Source organism: Lepisma saccharinum, chromosome 5 (assembly GCF_977018435.1).
Source record: "Lepisma saccharinum chromosome 5, izLepSacc3.1, whole genome shotgun sequence".
Lineage (NCBI taxonomy): Eukaryota > Metazoa > Arthropoda > Insecta > Zygentoma > Lepismatidae > Lepisma > Lepisma saccharinum.
In genome coordinates, this window is record NC_139233.1 from 53,689,699 (window position 1) to 53,702,456 (window position 12,758).

Below are 12,758 nucleotides of genomic sequence, written 5' to 3' on the forward strand. Positions count from 1 at the left end.
AAAGAAGCAGTGTTGCTAATGGAGCAGATAGAAAAATCGCTGCAGTGCGCCGATGCACAGCTGTTATGTACAACAAGGAAATTAGAGAATTCAGGTCTATCTAACGTTGAGTTTTAAACGTCATGCATTATACCAGGACTAGGATTAATATGTACTAACAAGTGGCTTTGTATGTAGCTACATACATATGGACTAAAAATTCGCAAAATATGAACTAACACATACGTAAAATTACCAAAAATGCTGCAAAGAAGACTTCTTCATACGATTCCTTATTTGAGTGATTTCAAACAAAATAAAAAAATATTATTTTTCATTGCATTAATGCACTGGTGGCGTTCTAACTGTTCACTCCCAAAACCCGTATACACTGGAACGGAACTGCAACGGCAGATAACAACATGCCAACGTGTTAAACCGCGACAATTGGACCACAACACTCCTCCTCAAGCAGTATTATTATTTCCTCTCTGTGATCGGCGAAAGTCGGTTGCCTTTGTTCTACATTTACAAACGATGCCGGCTTCCACAACAATAACAAGTACATATACTGCCACTAGACGATAAGCTGCGCTGCTTTTTCTTTTGCTATGAACCAGGACTGGCGCTAGTCATTTTGCCTCCCTGGGCGGTGGCGGTAGATGCCGCTCCATTTCGAACCCCCCCCCCCCCCCGCCATTACACATCAACGGGAAATTGAAAATCAATATATTCCTAAGTAAAACATCAAAATATAAAATAAGTAATGAGACTTCTTATGCTATTTCAATACTATTCAGCGCAAAAGAATATCTCGCTCGATCACAGTTTTCAATAGGCTTATTTTTTTCTTCTCTTCAAATTTTGCCGCCCTGGCCGGTGGCACGGTTCGCCCTCCCCTTACGCCGGCCCTGCTATGAACTTGGTCACCCATCAAAGCATGGCAATTTTAACACAGAAAACAATATGCATCGCATTAAGCAGCAAAAATGACAGCCTCCTCTTCCTCCACTTAAATCCCATCTTTCGCAGCAAACGTCGCAAACTCTCTTGACTTCCCGCAAAATGTATGTCCGCCTGTAATTTGACATGCAATTTTTTCAATGTCGGCACTTCATTTTCACGCAGAGCGTAGTCGTATATGCGCCTACGGATAACGTTTTCATCGAAAGCGTCTACTGACGATTTGGTCGCTGGTCTTTGTCGTTCTTTCCCGGGAGTGTGGAATGATGTGGAGGGGCCTTCGGACATCTCAAGAGATTGTCTTTCGTTCATGGTAGCCCTGATTGTTCGTTCAGGAACTCCAGTCGCAGCCGCTGCTCTCTTGCCAAAATGCTGTATTGGGATGCTACGCGTAACACCTTCACTGGCTTCCTCCTTCATGAACTCGTGCACGTTGCTTAGAATTTCCCGAGCTTGGCTATGCAAGGTTTTTGATTTCAACTTTGACAGAACTGGAGGCATTATGGAATTTAACGTTCATTAACAAACACACACTTTCACATACACACACGCAATACATGCACACAACGTCAAACCGGTCAAATACTTAGTATAAAATAAAAATATGGTGCTTCCAATCCAACAAAACTCACCGTCATTTTACCTGCCTTTCCCCTTCCGTGACAGAACTAGTGCTTCATTATTACAGTTGGCAACACTAGTTACTAGCTAGCCAATGAACATGAACTGCATAAAAGAAGCAACCACTACGCCGTGCTATATTGCCACATTACCGTCCCTGCCGAACGGTGTGAACCGCGAGCTGGAGCGCTATTCAATTGTTTTCAATGATGTTTGCGCGAGTGTGTCTAGGAATGGAATGACAATATGGCAACAATAGCGAAGGTTTTCGAGCAGGGTAGAACACGTGATACTAAGAGAGAGGGAGACGAAACGAAAATTGGTATCTACGCAACGGCAAATTTATGTGTGTTGTACTTTTTTCTAAGCCCTTGCACAGCGATGCAAGATAAATAGTTTTCAATGTTTCTCCTTCTTCTTCTTGATTATGTCCCTTATCACCTGAACTAAGGCGATCTTGGACAACGGTGCTGAAGGGTTAGGACAGACAATGTCTGACAACCCGCACGAAATAATCGTTTCAAAGACCTTCACCTGAGTATTCCAAGATCAGTATCCATCCTCTCCCGGAGGACACGCACCGGACGTCTGCGCTATTTTCGATACTCACTTGACCTTGAGGGTACACAATGTTGATCAACAGAAGCGTGTTTACAGCCAGGTATTGTGTTTACGGAGAAATCCGTATAGAAACCACAGGACAGCAGGGCCGGGATTATGGAGTAAAGTCGAAATGGACAAAGGAAATGGTGTTCCTATTCTAGCAAGGCACTGATAAAGTGTGGTTCTAACTTGCTCCCGTAACGGGCACTGGAAGAAAATATGATTGATCGTTTGGGTATCTGCACCGCAACCGCACGAAGGATTAGATGCTAGGTGCAATCGCGCCAGGTGTTGACGAGTTTGTACATGGCCTGTGGGTAGGCGAATTGCAAGGGTTATGACTTCACGAGGCAAGTGCAGAGAACGAAACCAGGGTTTCCTGGTGCCGAGTTGTGCAACCCATTTATAGGTTGTGGTATGGGCAAGTTCGTGAACAGACCAAGCATCCCAATTAGATTGGATTTTTTTCCGTACTCGTGGGAGTAGATCGGTGTATGGCAATCGCAGTGGTATAACATGCTCTGCCACTCGAGCCCTTTTCGCGTAGGCGTCAACTCGATCGTGAAGGACGTTAAGATCGCTATGTCCTTTGATAAACGTAAAGGTCACCCTACGACCCTGTTGACAGATTTTTGAGACTTGCTGTAATATTAAGAAAATAAAGACAGTCATACGAAAAGACGCTGCTCCCGTACGTGCCAGAGTTTGGAGGACACTTAGAGCGTCCGTCAGAATGAGAGTATGAGGGAAACCCTTGTTGGAGGCATAAATCAAGGCACGAAATATGGCATAACTCTCCGCCGAAAATATTGAAATATCGGGTGGCAAGCGATATTGATAAACGTCATCCGTCTCCACTACATAATAAGCGCAGCCCACTTCATTGCCGCTCTTAGAACCATCTGTATAGATAAAATTTGCCGTGGGCCATCGTTCCCGATAAGAATGATGTGGTCCTCTATCTGTGTAATGAATATCCGGGGGTGTGACAAGGGGAAATGACAGCTGATAAAGCAATGGTTGTGTATATGTAAACGATGTATGATAAGCCGTTTATAAGTACTTTGATTGCGATGAAAACAAAACCACAGCTGTTCACAGAACGTCTGTGGCGACAGGTGTCAGTGAAAGATCTGTGTGGAGAATTTTGAAGAAGAAAGACAAAAGTGTTGCGAGTGCGAGCGGGAAACCTTTTTCAACGGCGGCCAAAAACCAACCGAACGCCCAGCAACGTGTCACAAATCTGGATTCTTTTGATGAAGCATTCGTGCGCGAACAATCCATGATTTATACACGAAAGGCATTGTTGTCACCGTACATAAACTGATGAAGGAACTGCAAGAAAATATTAATTTTAAGGGTTCGCGTTGCGTTGCGTATGATCATAATAGAATTAGGATTCAGATTTAAAAAGCATAGCGTAAGCAGCAGGAAGCTACTCCTTGAATGAAACCGCATCGTTTCTTTGCGGGCGGCGATCATTTTTGCGAGAAGTTAAAGAATTGAGCAGAGAGCAAACCGCCAGTCTTTCATTTACAAGTACATGGATGAAATTTTCGTGAACACACACCACACTGTCCACAAAGTTTGGCTGGATTCCAAAGATTCGGGGGGAGGGGTAAAAGTGCCAGCAGGAAAGGGTCCCAGGTTTATTATTGTGCATGCCGGTGGTGAAAGTGGATTTGTGGAGGGGGCGAAGTTAGTGTTCCTTTCAAAAACAACTTCTGGGGACTATCATGGGGAGATGAACACTAACAATTTTATGTTGTGGTTCGAAGAACAGCTTCTTCCCAATCTGCCCCCAAACTCTGTTATTGTGTGTGACAATCAGTGGCGTAGCATGGACATTTCGGGTGGGAACGCCAAGTCCGAAGGAAGGGTCGGCCCTTTCTTGCTTAATAACTTACTTATGGTATTAGTCGCCACAGGTATTGTTTATTTGCCTGAAGTCAGCTGGGTTTTCAATAAAACATCATCCATGCATGTTTTAGTTAGACAATTAGATGCCTCACTATGCCACAAATGTTTTGAACTCTGGTGTTTTATACCTTTCTGCATGACGCAAGTCATTAGAAAACCTACCTGAATCACAAGCGCCTTTGAACAACAGCAGACGTCATTGTTGTGGTTGATCCAACTACTCATTGATTTGGTTTATTTTACTTCGCTTTTCTACCACTTTTGGTTAATCGCGAATATGAATATGAGTGATGATATTGATGAAGGGACACTGACAAAGAACACCCGTGCTCACGCTGGGATTTGAACCAGGGACCTCTGTCGTCTTGGCGCACTGTGCAAAGCAGAGTGGATGATCCAAATATCGTACACTCTACTGACGTAACAGTGCCGATTAGTAATTCAGACCACTGTTTATTACATCTTGAGAATGCTGATAAACATTTTAAAATAATTTTGTCCAGAGACCATTCTACCACGAGGACTTCACCAACTTACTTCACAAAAACTGTGTTGATCTTTTAGTTTCTAATGCACATCGCTGTTCGTGCGATAAATCATACAATGCAGTGACCATTAAGAAGCAGTATATTTGAGATTGGTAAAGTTACGTCAGTCAATATTGCGTATTGTAGCATCACATAGCACGAGTTGCATGAGAGCGAAGAACCGGGTAGGAATGCTACCGCTGTCGTCTGCTTCAGAAGGCAGGAAGGGTCACATGAACCAATCACGGTAGACCTCTCGTACGCCAGCGTAAGAGAGCCCATTTACGCGCGTGCTGTAGAAATGGAAGCTTTCCCTCCATAAAGGCAGCAAGGAATATAGGAGTCCTGTACGCCGAACCTGCTCGGCGTCCGGCCGGGAAAGGCATTGAAAAGAGATGCTAGAACGAGTGTTGAGAGAGGAGCGTTGCAAGCGGATCGCGAAAAATAGCTATTATAATGCCATGAAGGTCAAACATATTTGAAATTAGTCACGTTTTACTTTATAATCACAGCATTTTAGCATTTTTGAAATTTTAAATCTGGGAACGCCGGGCGTACGGGCGTACTATAACGCTACTCCACTGGTGACAATGCTCCGTACCACAACAAGTTAGTGGAAAAAATCCCAACATCAAGCAGCAGGAAGGTTGAAATGAAATCCTGGCTGTCATCTCACAATATTCCGCATGCAGAAGGTTTGCTGAAAGTCGAATTATATGAAATAATTAAAGTAAACAAACATAAAATAAACATCTAGCACTGTTAACATTAAATTGAAAATTTGTAGTTTGCACCGCGATCCTTACTGCTCGTACTCTTACTCGTGTCATGGTTCCTTTCATAGTAGTTGGCAACGCTGACTTAGCAGGGAAGGACGTCACTGCCAGGTTATTCCTTCCCGGCTTGTAGTATCATTAATAATATAAACACGCCGGCTCGGTAGCCGAGTGTGTTAAGTGGTCGGCATTCGATGTTGCCACCGAAGTTCCCGGGTTGAAATCTTGATCTGAGCATGGGTGTCCTTGCAGGTGTCCTATCATTAATTTAATCACATCATCACTCACCCGCATGGTCGCTATTAGCCACAAATTGCAGAAAAGCACCCGAAAATAAGAAAATTCAAAAACTTACGTACTATCCTGCAGCTGGTAGTAGAATAGAATTCTTTTTTTTTGTCAGTTTTTTTAATGTAGTTTCATAGCTACTGTAACGAGCTTCAACAATAAACAATTTCTGTTGAATGTTAAACATTGTTGTGCTCCAAATATAAACTTCTTAGGTCACGTTTACGTTCAAAATAATCTAGGATGTAAATGAAGAAGTTTCGAACTTAAAGAAAGTCAAAATTGAAATTGAACATTAACTTACTAATTTTACCTTTTTTTAATGTAGCCATTTTGACTTTGTTGCTCATTACTTGTATCAGTTCATTTTGAATTTCAACACTGTACATAATAATTGTGAACTGCATTTCATTGTATACGACTATAATCCAGTTTATTTAAAATACAAATATTTGCCGTTTGATGCAAATTGTAACGTTTAACTAGAATATAAAGCTGGTTAAAAAGACAATGTTTTAGTTTTATTAGCGCTTTTCATCTATTTTTCTCGCCTTGATTTATTACATTTTTTTTAAAAAAAAAATAGCCCCATTGGTGCGAGGGCCCGGGCGATCGCCCATTTCACCCACCTTTGCTACACCTCTGGCTGTAACTGTAATAGTTTCTTTGTAATAAACCTTTGTAACGTTGGAAATACAGTTCACAATATTAGCCTCTTTCAGTGTTATTCACAGCCTTTCTCAGTAGTGATAAAAATATTTCCAGCAGCCTGTATACGTTCGGTCAAAATCGGTTTGTTACACTGAATAAGTTCTTACAACACACATTTTCTCGCTCCCATTCTGGTCTTTTGTCCCATTGTTGGGTGCTTCCAAACTGACATTTTAATGATTTTATGTACAGCAACTCCAACAGACAAAATGTTGAGAATGACCTTTCTGAAAGGCAGGGGTGCCCATCCCCCCAAGGCCAACGGCGCACCCTCCCAAAATCATGTCATGCGTCCCCCCAAATCATATCATTCGCGCCCTCAAACCATATCGTAATACGCACAAAGTATTTAATTACGACATCGTGTCTACCGAAAGTAACTTTTTTCTTAGCTTTACTGAACACTATTTTTGATCTGCCCTTCCTCTCTAAACAGAAGTGCCCATCGCTCAATGCCACCCCGAAAATCGTTCATGATATTCGAGAATATCGCTTGTTTTGTATTGCAGCTGTAGTATAAAAACTTCACATTTACCTCATGAGAGCGCTAAACACGGATCCTAGCAACACATTATTGCGAGCGAAGCGAGCAAGAAAATTTTTACATCCATTTCTTTCCAGGCTTTCAAAAATATTAATTTAATGGGGTGTCTTACGATCCCAAGATATTTAGTCTTTTCCAGCTTCTCGTTTGGCATGTTCGGGGTCGAAAGCGTATGGATAACATATCTTTAAATACAGACTTCAAAATTTAATGTTCGAACTATCTCTCCACTACAGAAATCCCTTCACAATTTAACACTTTATCAAGAGCTTCCTATCTCCCCCTTTAAATTTAATACTCAATCCTGACACCAAAATTTCCATGCCAATTTTGTATTTACTGTTGATATTTAAGAGTGGATATTGCCTCCTCCAAAAGAAATAATTCTCAGTCTCCACACCAGAATTTCTGCAACAGTATAAGATAATACTAATACACAAGAATTGGTTACCCCTTCAATTTATTGCTCAATCACCTCTAACTAAAATACCCGCCAAAATCTAAGACCTAGAGTTGGGTCCACCCCAACGTTTAATTCATTCAGAATCCCCCCCCCCCTTGAATCCAAGTGTCAATTAAGGCCTAATATTATGTAAGAGTTGGATATCCTTCGATAATACCCTTAAACACTTTCTTTTCTTCGTCTAATGGATTAAATATGCTGCATTTAAGGTGCAAATTTTTACATATATTTTGGAAAAAAATATAAAAATGTTGAATTTTATATTATTTGAAGGGAGCAAATCCCCCCAAAAAATTTCGATGGCGCAACCTACTCCATAATTCCCCCTGTGGGCACCCCTGCTGAAAGGTGATATAGAAATACGTAGTTGCAGCAGTCCGTATACATTCGGTCAAATATGGTTTATTATACAGAACAAGTTCTTGCATCACATATATTTGTTCTCTCCCGTTGTTGTTTGCTTCCAATCTGAAATTTTGATAAATTTCTGTATGTGTCACAGAGTCTTATGCAAACATATACATTACTTGCAATGCATTGATAGATTCTTCTAAATAATTCTGCAAAAAATTTGGGATGGGATTGGTATTGTAAGCTAGTCTGTGCTTGTAAGTCCATGCCATGGCAAGCATCATATAATGAAATCTTATAATTAATTAACATGCTGTATGGTAGTGCATCTTAATTTTAAACGTTGTTCTTCTCTTCGTTTTTCAGGGAACCTGAAATAGCATCTGAACAGGTTGCAGGAAACGCAAAGTTCCTGAACTCTTGCCAGTCGTACAGCTCCCTTGGTTGAGTGCTGAGAAACCTATGAGGAAGAGAGAGAGCAAAACACAATATCTGTACTGCACATAGAGCAGTGAGATTAAGTTGTTAAAGTAAATTGGCTACTCTGCAGATAGTGCAAGCGTACTTTAAAATGGTTCAGGTTCATGATATGATGTGATGTTATAGTGATGTGCTGTACATATAAAAATCAAAATGAAGAATAAATATTTATACTATCGAGTATCTCTATGTAAATTGAAATTGCTGTAGATAGTATTTTAAACTTAATAAACCTACAATAATATCTTATATCATGTAAATAAATCTGATTCTAGATTAATATCATAGGTACCGAATAATAAAGAGCACAGTTATCCATTTTTCGTCAATAAAAACAAATTGCTTTATAATTTCACTTATTATGGAAATTGAAGTATTTTTTTTCGGAAGGCACTCGAATATTAAACTTGCTTCCACGTAGTGCACAATGAATATTTATTGTTGTATTCTGAAAAGGTTCTGGAATTCTGTAGGTAGCATAGTCATCTGTCAGACCGTGTGTAGTCGTTTGCTCTATTCGTCTATGCGTGCTGAGTACTCATATTATTTTTAATTAGGTTAGGTTACATGTGTTTTTTAATAGAAACAGGTTAATATTTCCAGTTTATATTAATATTAATTCTACATTTTTGTAATTATTATGTCGAGACGAGAACGAAGGAGGTTCTAGGGAGAGCGTCTCATACCCTTAGGTATGTGGGATCTTTTGGGAATGTAGCTCACTAATCATCATTCATCCTTGATGGTAAAGCATTCTCTGCTCGTGGTGAGCTTGATGGTAAGGCGCTAGAGGTACTAAATTTACACACTTGAATGGCAACACATGACACTTGAGTTTCACACCCCTAAAGATTGGATCAGCATGGGTAATGTAAGGATATACCTGTCTCTGTACTGCAACTGAAGATCTGCCGTGAGAGGTTATGCCTGTGACTGTACGTAGAGTCTGACTTGCGACTAGCGTTAACACGCTCTCCCTAGAACCTCCTCCTCTCTCTCTATTCAATCGTAACTTCCTCCTCAATAACTGAATTAGAACTGACCCCGAACTCTCTGCCCCCCCAGACATTTATTGCAATTCAATTTAATAAACAAATGCACAGTCAGGCCTGTAGCCTCTTCCTGGATTTCGTCTGTTTACAGCTGATGACCAGGAAGAGCTTCAGTGCTGTCTGACACTGCATTCCTGTGATGTTTCTGAATATTTCCTGATTGGAAAACGATGGTTGAATGACTGGAAGTTGGAGTTCGTTCTCCATAATAATTAAAAGATACTACGGATCGTTACGATATTTACAACTCGAGAACGAGACAGGCTTATAGAATAATTATTCATGTCTTGTCTTTGTACCATTCCTGTCTCATTTGCTTTAGTCAAGACATTTGTTATTGTAATTCGTTGGTTAAGTTAAATCAACCTAAGTTCTGACGCAGACGTTAATAGTATATATTACATACGTTTTCCTAAAGTCCTTCCCACATTTAAATTTACTGTAACTTTGTAACGAACAGAGATATTTCAGTAAAATAAAGTTTGTACTGCAGAGCAGTCTTTAAAGTTTTACCTGGCAAACTGCACGTTGAGAGGATCACGTGACTGCGAGCGATCAGGTGATTCCATGATGCCGTCGATTCAAGAGAAGTCAGTACGTTTTGTGGTAGGCAGAACTGAAATCGTGCATTCTGGTGCACGAATTCCAAACCTACCAGAAGGATAGCCCAAAATTGAATATGTGGTGCGCTGTGTCGACGGATCACCTAATCGGGCCTTCCTTCTCAGAGGAAGATATCGTGACCGACGCTACCGACCTCAACATGCTGCAGACGTTCTTCCTTGCCCAGCTGATTGCACTTGGTATCAAGGATGACGTGCACTTCCAACAAGACAGGACACCTCTTCATTTCGCACTTGCAGTCAGAATCTTCCTGGATCAAGGATTCGGAGACAGGTGGATTGGATTGGCCGAACAGTACCCACATCATGGCCAGCAAGGTCGCCAGATCTGCCTCCGTGTGACTTTTGGTTTTGGGGATATGTCAAGATGAAAGTGTACGAGGAAAAGCCATTCTTGGTTTCAGGACGAAATTGCAGGAGTGCATCGACGTGAATGGTGCCCTGTTGGAGGTGCGGCGATGAGGACGACAGATGTGCAGTGTTGCCAAGTTTTAGAGACTGCTGTGAAGTACAAACTTTATTACTGAAATATATCTGTTCGTTACAAAGTTATAGCGAATTTAAATGTGGGAAGGACTTTATGAAAACCCTATATTGTCTAAACAAGAAAAGGGTAAGGGAGTGGGGAAGAGGAGTAAAATGCGTTCTGCAATATCTCGAAGTCATACTTTTAATTTTTTGTTGTTTCAGCAATTACATAAATTCCCGTCTTCTCATCCCATTCAAATTTGTCTTGACATTCATTTTGGTTCCGAGTTTGTATACACACACACAACGGCAATATGTATGTCCCAAATTTTATTTTCCTTTATTCTTTCACACGTCTTCGAGAGACCATGGTGAGGCTGAGCATCATTGGTGCCTATTGCCAATTCGTTTCGGAATTCATTTTGCGTTTGTCTTATTTCACGTTGATTTTGTGCCCCTTTAGAAAAGGATGAGTTATGATTAGATGAAATTTATGAAGACACGGTCACGCCCATGCCGGGAACCTTCTTATCAAGATCGAATCGACGTGATCGACATACGAACAGCAGCGAGTGGGAGTAACTATTGTCTATTGACCGAAAAGGTTTAGTCTCTCCATGTAGTATTAGCACTGTCACCTTGAAAACAACAGGTACTGGATGCCATCTCCGGTGGAGGTATATTGCACAGTAGTTCGGATCCCACTTTAATTTGTCGGTCCACTCCCGATTGACATATCTGGGCATAAAATTGGGCTTAAACAAACACACAAACTTTGTAGAAGAGGTGTACAGTAAATAAAAATGAGACATCCTGAAATACTGGGCGGCAGGGACGTAGCTAGGTTTATCAGTTTGGGGGGGGGCAAATGTCAGAAATTTCTCGATCAAATCATTAAGAAAATTAACAACAAGCAACATTATGTATGTATGTAAATATATATGTATGTATGTATGTATGGATATATATATATGAGCCAGCCCCCGTGGCGGAGTGTTAAAACATCGCGCTACGACGCCAGGGGTCCCGGGTTCGAATCCTGGCCTGGGCATGGATGTTTCTGAGTGTCCATTCATAAATTTCATCATATCATCACTCATCCCCATCTTTGCAAATTAGCCAAAAGTTGCACAAAAAGCGAAGTAGAATAAATCAAATCAAATCAAAATATAGGATGAGAGTGAGATAGAGAGACTGAGAGACAGACAGTCGTTGTTAAATTAAAATCAACTCTCATATACACACGCTTGCTACTCGCCATCGTAAGCAGGATGTTTTTTTTCTGGCGGGGGGTGGGGCTGGTAGAATTGTAAAAGTGGATAATATACTCTAGGGGGTTAAAATTGTATAAGAAAAAATAATGAGTTGGCGTTTTAAGCCCACTTTATGCACAGGAAGGTTAATCGGGACTGGACCTACAGTTTAAAGTGGGATCCGAACTTCTGTGTGCCTCCGCTGGGATCCGGGAACCCTTGATTACAAGCGGCGACGTTACCACTGCGTCATCGGCGAGGCCAGTAATGGTGGTTTGCTTGATTGATTGATTTTGCTTCGCTTTTCTGCCACTTTTGGCTAATTGCGAAGATCAGGATGAGTTGTGATATGATTAAATTGATGAATGGACACTCAACAAACACCCATGCTCAGACGGGAATTCGAACTCGGGACCCCTGGCGTCGTAGCGCGATGTGCTAACCACTCCCGTCACGGGGGCGGCTAATGGGGGGTTTGCATTTGCCACTTTTTTTCTTTCTTAGGTTACCAGTCCAAATTTTCTGACAGACAGACACCGAACAGCGGCATATTTATTATATTTGTACAACAAAGTTTCTACCGATTTCCCGTCATAAACTATTTCTGGAAGGAGTACATTCGTGATTCTATTGTGTTCAAGCTGACAGAGACAAATTTGAGGGTGTACCGCACTGCACACTTGCATTTAGGGTGTGACCAAATTGGGGAAGGATGAAAAGAAACGGACAGACTGTCGGCCGAAGAGAATGGGATACATCTCTCTGCGTCGGCATTCAGGGCCAGAAACCAGAAGTTCCACTGGGCTTTTCTCCGCCCTCTTGTGTTTACAACCGCGGGAGGGTTTCTCTGACATCAAGATGAAACTGCCTTCTGAGTATCTCATACTTCAGTACTACAAAACACGTAGTGCTGTTGTTTCTTAAGAGTAATGAGCAGGGGTGTAGATTTATAGACGCTAAGAACTTTTAAAACGGCAGGCAAATAGGCATCCAACATGATAAAAATACACGTATGCACTTGATGGCACAAGTGTTGACTTGATTGTGTTGATATTTTATTGTATTTTTCTTATATTTGCGTCACTTTATTTAATTCGGTTAATCGCAACGAATATGATGAATAGTAGCTATGTAGA

The 12,758-nt window shown here is 41.1% G+C and overlaps 1 protein-coding gene across 2 annotated transcripts in view; it reads left to right on the forward strand.

Annotated features, from left to right (window-relative positions):
* Nucleotides 1–8,462, forward strand: part of LOC145987832 (solute carrier family 22 member 2-like) — an 81,968-nt gene extending 73,506 nt beyond the window's left edge. Inside the window, exon 10 of one of the 2 annotated variants that reach the window (XM_083122570.1) lies at nucleotides 8,113–8,462. In XM_083122570.1, the coding sequence (XP_082978696.1) occupies nucleotides 8,113–8,194 (82 nt within the window). In that variant the 3' untranslated portion in view covers nucleotides 8,195–8,462. The remainder of the gene's footprint in view (nucleotides 1–8,112) is intronic. The other variant, XM_083122569.1, reaches the window with a different exon arrangement.
* Nucleotides 8,463–12,758: the final 4,296 nt, after the last annotated feature.